General features: G+C 39.1%; 1 protein-coding gene across 1 annotated transcript in view; it reads left to right on the top strand.

The window, feature by feature from the left end:
* The window catches only part of LOC101852076 (putative N-acetylated-alpha-linked acidic dipeptidase), a gene marked incomplete at its 5' end in the record, with an annotated part of 28,285 nt that overhangs the window by 14,185 nt on the left and 7,139 nt on the right, over positions 1 to 6,961 (top strand). The window contains 7 exon segments of the mRNA XM_013090742.2: positions 299 to 418; positions 2,173 to 2,258; positions 4,283 to 4,346; positions 4,873 to 4,940; positions 5,316 to 5,428; positions 6,425 to 6,515; positions 6,852 to 6,941. Of these exon segments, the coding sequence (XP_012946196.1) occupies positions 299 to 418; positions 2,173 to 2,258; positions 4,283 to 4,346; positions 4,873 to 4,940; positions 5,316 to 5,428; positions 6,425 to 6,515; positions 6,852 to 6,941 (632 nt within the window).

Genomic DNA, 6,961 nt, shown 5'->3' with positions numbered 1-6,961 from the left:
CTCCTCCTCCTCCTCCTCCTCATTTTCCTCCTCCCCTTCCTTCTCCCCCTCCTCCTCCTCCTCCTTTCTTATTATTCTAGTTTGAATTTTCCTCCTCCACCTCCGTTTTTGTTATTCTTGTTGGAAATTTCCTCCTCCTCATCCTTCTTCTCCTCGCCAAGCGTCTTTCAATTGAGTAAAATAGTACCCTTTTCTCACCAGTCAAGAACACATGCATATTTACAATAGGATATCTTGCAACCCCCCACCCTCACCTCTTTCCCTCCTCACCCCACCGCCGTCTCTTTTGTGTCTCCAGACCGCTATGTTTTGTACGGCAACCACAGGGACGCCTGGATCTATGGGGCTGTTGATCCATCCTCTGGAACAGCTGTCATGCTGGAACTAGCCAGAGTCATGGGCGATTTGGTACAGAAAGGTGAGGCGACCGGTCAGTGTGGGGGGGGTGAAGTAAAAGAACACAAAGGCCGCGCTACTTGAGTGAGGGCAAAATAAACATTTACGATATATTATATACACAGTAGACATCAATGTATTTGGCGACTTGAACTTGGTTTGATGGGACTGGTGTACACTAAAGGCTCAATCCGAGTGGATCCAAGCGTTTCTCGTCAGTGGAACTACATTTTATCGGGAGAATTTATTCACAATGAAAATAACTAGAGAGCACGGAGTGCGTACGATTTGTTTCCACAAGTTTCCAATTTGTCGTCCGTTCACGGGACCAACTAAGTGCAGCGCTTACATTAAATTGATCCAAGATTCGACAAAATCTCCAGGCGGGAGGGATTTGAGAGACCCATTTTTTCCCCTCAAATCTGAACTTTGACTACAGATTTGAAATCAGCATGAACCTCCAGTCTGTGGGAGAGCCACTGGGAAAAGCAGAAAAACAATAAACTATATGAAATAAAACCCAAACTAGAACAGCGAAATCCTTCGGACCTCTCCAGAAGAGACGAAGTCATTTTTACTCGATTGCGCATCCGACACACGGCCCTGACCCACAAATACCTCCTACAAGGAGATGAGAAGCCGTTCTGTGTCGGATGCAACACAGATTTTACCATTAGACACATCTTGACCGAATGTCTGGACTTTGGAGAGATCCGAAGGAAATATTATAAATGCAAGAAATTGCAAGACATTTTTTCCGTCGTTGTTCCCAGCAGAATTTTGAATTTTATAAAGGCCATTGGCCTTTATTGCGAGTTGTAGAGTGAAATTGATACTATTTAAATTTTTTTATATTACTTGAAAATTTATACATTCTAAAGGCTGAAAGCTAACCAACCGTGCAGTGAACTTTTGCGAAAGTAGACAACTTGTGTTTCGCGCGCTCATATGACCTTAGCAGTTGCGGGCGCGTAAAACCCTATACTACTACTACTAAATCAGCATGAAAAATGACACTAGTTTACACACATATAACATTATCTACGTCATATTATGTACCCAGAAGCGCCTGCAATTCTGCCTTCTTCTCCTCATCCAATATTGGAGCATCGAAACTATTACGTCCATAACAAAAGAAGAAAGACTCTCAGATCATCTTCGGATCATCTAGATTTACATCTAGGCTAGCCTAGCATTCCAGCATGCCCCTACCCTAACCCACTAGCTACTGTCAACTAGGTGACGTAAGCTAAAAATATCACTCCAAAATTCCTACCGGGGAAATAAACTGGAGTGAACGAAGCCATTCCGTGCGCGGTCTCGTTTCGACTAATTAGAACCGTTCTCGGAAGGGAAATTTGGTCCGAGAAACGCTCGATCCACTCAGTGGGCACGCTAATGCTGTGTTATAGGGCTGCCCTTTATTATAATATATATATAATGTGTTATTATGATTCTCTCTATATGTATATCTTTCCTGTCTCCCTTTTTCCATCTCTCTCTCTCTCTCTCTCTCTCTCTCTTTCTCTCTCTCTCTCTCTCTCTCTCTCTCTCTCTCTCTATCTATATAAATATATATATTATATATATATTATATATTATATATATTTGCCGTGTCGTTCTGTGCCGCGCCCCGTCTCACCATACCATGTTAATATACCATAACATACCTTTCCATGTCGACCATACCAGACCGTACCATGCTATTTACTATACCGTGCCGCGCTGTGCCATACCGTACCATAATATCCCACCTTTTCTTTCAATGGTCTCTAGGTGTGTGGAAACCTCGGCGGTCTATCATCCTCTGCTCGTGGGGGGCTGAAGAATATGGCCTGCTGGGCTCCACCGAATGGGTTGAGGTATGTATGTATATTTGTCCCTACGTGCACCACTAACTGCATTTGATTTGCATGTATGTCTGTTTCTGCATCTTTTTTCCCCTTATGTCCACTGGTCGCTGAATACAATAAAAATTTTAAAAGAGCGTAAATATTATCAACTCTCAGTATGCAGTGCACAGTTTAGCTGATTTACTACATACTTCGTTTGTTTACAGTTGTAACCGGAAAAAACTACCTAAACCCAGCCAAACCTTTTTTCTGTTCATTAAAAATGAATGTGTACAGGGTGATCCAAAAAAAACTTTACAACTTAAAAAAAAAATTTTTTCCTCCACACTGATGTTTTGTGTTTCGAATGTGTACACAACATTCGGAAGTCAAATGGAATTTGTCATTTTAGATAAATCCACAAGATAGTTTTGCTCTACGTAGCGCGTAAAAAAACAACCCATTTCCAGATATGTCCCCATTTTTTGTAGCATGACGCACTAGTTCGCATTTGGCCTACCACTAAAGATTCCAACGATTGCATCATATTGCAAGCTACAGTAGTCTAACAGGCCAACAGAAGTTTTCAGATAGTCTTTCTCAAGTTTCCTTTGCCTGCTGAGATCATGGTTAAGATTAAAGAAGAACAGAGAGCTTTTTGTATTGAACATTTCCTCACCACCAACTCATTTCGTAAGTTTCGTACAAGGCACGGAAATAATGTTAGTGCCCTTAAGGCCTTCTTTAATGTCAAGGGTGAAAATGGTCCATCAGTTAACACTTGTAGAGAGAATCAGAACTAAAAGTCCCCAAACAAAACGACCATTTCAGGTTAAACACACACCGTTCGCACCCCTTTAAACGTCACCAGGGTGCAAAATTCAGTAGATGAGCCCCATGAGATGTCTTTCCGTGGACGATGTCTGCACCTATGACTTTCCTACATCTAAACGGTCCGCATTCTCAAGGCAGATCTTCATTTACTACTGTCCCATTTCCCCTTTTGCGAAGCTATCAAAAGATAGCAATGTGATTATGATTCCACGATCGTCTTGAACAGAGTGAACATTTCTTCTATGACATTTGGTTCCTTGGCAAAGCATATATTCATCTTTCAGGTTATATCAACTCCACAAATGCTGTCTATTTGGGCAACCCCCCCGATTGTCTGCAGAAACAGCTCCTTACTGTGGTGTACGGTGTGTGTGGCTTTGAACACTCATGGTTGAGTGGATCCTTGTGTTTCGCCACCACCGGACATTACAAACAACACATTAAAATCGACATATTGACCTTTCGTTCTCGAATTTCCAGAACTTAAAAAGTATGGTTTTTAACTCTGTAGGAGAAAAGAAATATTGTTTAAAGGTTACGGGATGGAAAGATTACTTTTTTTTAAAGGAAAGAAAATAACAAATCAATCGTTTCCTGACTTTCCTTACAAGATCTTTTAAATTGGTGCATTTTGCATTTATAGGTGGTTTTTATAAAAAGCCATTCCAGTTTTCTGAAATAAGTTTCTTCTTTGTGAATTTTATGTCAAACAAATTCCTTTTGGAATGAATTATATATTTTCCAAATTACAACATTCCAGTACAAATTTTGTGCAAGATATTCTGAAAAAAAGTTGTACAGTTGTTGGTTTTTTTTATCACCCTGTATTTTGCTCGAATCATTCATTTCTTCTCAGTTTTGTGTTTATTTTATTCAAACTCAAACAGGTTAAATAGGAGTGGATTTGTAGGGAAGATGTGATGCTGAAAACTTGAATGACAAAACTGGTCGCGTACCGTACACAGAAGAATTTACCTTCCGAGTTACATGTTATAATCGTAGTCCCAGTCTACACCAGTACTAAAACAATTTCAATCATTTAGAAAACCTGTCACGAGCGACCAGGGCTGAGCGGGACACAGAATTCCGACCGAAAGGCGTAGAATCCCGATAGGTTAGGATTCCCCACTTTCGAATAGAAACCATAAAAATTGTTTTAATCAAGTTTTGTTTGAAGTGTGTACTTTGAAAATAATTATTATTTTCGTTTTCATTGTCAGCAATACGTGGCAACTCTGAGGGAAAGAGCCGTAGCTTACGTGAATGTGGACATTGCAGTAAGAGGTGAGTGGCATACTTTGTTACTTGAGTTAGAATACATTCAAACATACGAAAATTACTTTTGCCAACATTAGACTTATTTCCGCAGAACCTTTTAAAGAAAAAATACTTTTCTTTTCATAATTTTTCTTCCAAAATATTCCCATGGCACCATTGGCCTGTGCCAGTGTTGTTTCATTATCAGCATCTCATGCATATTGCAGGTGTCATTTGTGATAGATGGTCTTTATTTTAAAGCAATGATTGATGTAAATCACGTGCCATAGCGAAACGATTATGGTGATTATAATAATAGTTATAAAAATTACAATAAAACTTTAACCTTCTACTCCTTTGCAGATGCGTTGGTAATCGTAAGGCATTGAGGGACGAACTATTAATATCATACTATTAAAAGCAATTTAAAAAAAAATATTAATAGTAATAATGATTTTGATTATTGGCAGTAAGTCAAACAAACGTTATTTTCTGGGTAGGGTCTAATCTTTAGCTAAATGAATAAGCTGTGTGAACACTACTTTCTTTTCAGGAAACGACACATTGTCAGCTGGCAGTACCCCTATGATGCATGACATCCTCTTTGATGCCGCAAAAAAGGTGAGAAGAAACACTTTATTTCAAATTTAGCCTTATTTGCATTGACATGTTCTGCTAACAAAATAGATCCACCACCAGCAATAAAAAGCGATAAACACAAGCTGTCAACATAATAAAGTTCAAAGGGCTGGAATTTAAACAAATAGTTGGAAAAGTAGAACAATGTGTGTGGAAGCCTTATTGTCTTTCCATGGTAATCCAAGATGACAGACTTCACTTCGCTGAAAGCAATAGTTCCAAGGTCCACACATTGACATATCTGGTTCCAGTGTGGTAACTAAAGTAAAGAAGCCAGAAACAAACTGACCTTCATAACCCTTTAAAATACACAACAGACCACACAAACGGACCCCTTTTTGGACTCATCTGATACAGGTTCCGAACCCAAACCCTGACGAAATAGCTGCAGGCAGAAAAACAGTTTATGATACTTGGCTCAAAACGCTACCCTGGCCGAATATGGACGGCGGAAGTGCCGGGATTCCCGGGTGAGATTTTGTCACTTTGTCTTTCAAAGTGTTCGGGTTGTTGTTGTGGGTTTTTTTGTGTTTTTTTATTCAACGCTTTTTAGCGGCAGTTTCATCTAGTCCGTGTGGAATGTTTTTAAATTTTGAAACGGTGAAGATGAGACCAAATCGCAACGCGTTGCTGTAACAGCTGTTTCAAATACTGGTTGACCTGTGTTTTTATATGCTCGTCTGTTTTGACAGTGCCGGTCAGAGCCAACCCATTGTGTGAAACATATCCCCCACTTGAGAATGGAAGAACCGAACATTTATCATATATTATTATGTGAACGGTGGTGTCCCTAGCTATTACGTCACATTTTTAGATAGATTTTTAATGTGCTTTTGAAAGACGAACTATCAATTAGAAGCATTAACTTGCTTTTGTTTTTGTTTTTAGTTTTACTTTTAGTAGAGGTTTTAGGCGCTCGCAACTGCATAAGGTCATATGAGCGCCAGATGATTAGAGGGGTTACAAGAGAGTAACAAACATAAAAAAGAAGAAGGGGAAATAAGGACGATAGATGTTGATAGGAAAGAAGAAGTAAACCACACCAGAGCACCCACCAACCACCCACTCTGTTTTTGTTTTTTAACGGAAAACTAGTAGCTTCATATTTTGTTTTGAATACGCAACACTTCTATAAAACAGATCCGTTCTAGTTGATCCAGCTACAGACTTCTATCACAGCCATACACTCAGTGTGGATTTAACCTTATGTACTAATGATTCATTTATAGAGGCATCAATTATACATGTCTTGGTGCTGTTTTAGTCTCTTCCTCATCTGTTTGTTAGTTTATGCTGTGGCTTTTTTTTCGTTTAAGTTTATGCATTATGAATCCGTAATTTTCAACTTTGGATTTGTAAAGCGATTATCGGCATTTTTATAATGACAGAATTAATTATATAATCTGAATGACTTTCTTTCATTGTTTAAAATCAATGTTTATCACTAAATCAAAGCTCTTTTTCAGTGTTGGCAATCTGGGCTCTGGCAGTGACTATGCCCCTCTGCTCCAGAGGGCAGGAATCACAGCGGTAGACATCAGTTACGTCCATGACCCTGTGAGTTACTTTCTCATTTCAGGGCAACCCGTCTTATATTTTTTAAATCTTATAACTGATGATGATGATGATGATGATGATGATGATGATGATGATGATGATGATGATGATGATGATGATCTGGTTGGTCTACTCCTTCTTTCCTATCAAACATCTAGTGTCCTTTTCTTTCCTCTTCTTTCTTTGTATATTACTCTCTAGTAACACGACTTCTAATATTGGTCACATAGGTGACCTACGTTTGATGCAAAGCATGTAAAAGTGTTACTTAGACTATTTGTTTTTAAGTTTATCTTTTGACTTAGCAAATCACTTTCACTACCTGCTCTGTTTCAGAAAAAGTACAACGTCACCGGCTACCCGATCTATCACACTGAGTACGAGACGTTCCAGATCGTGGACACTCAGATCGACAGAGGTTTTGAGGTAAGCCTGATTTTTTTAAG

Source organism: Aplysia californica, unplaced genomic scaffold (genome assembly GCF_000002075.1).
Source record: "Aplysia californica isolate F4 #8 unplaced genomic scaffold, AplCal3.0 scaffold01452, whole genome shotgun sequence".
In the NCBI taxonomy this organism is placed as follows: Eukaryota; Metazoa; Mollusca; class Gastropoda; order Aplysiida; family Aplysiidae; genus Aplysia; species Aplysia californica.
The sequence above is the reverse complement of the archived record's forward strand: the minus strand, read 5'-3'. Positions and strand labels throughout refer to the sequence as shown.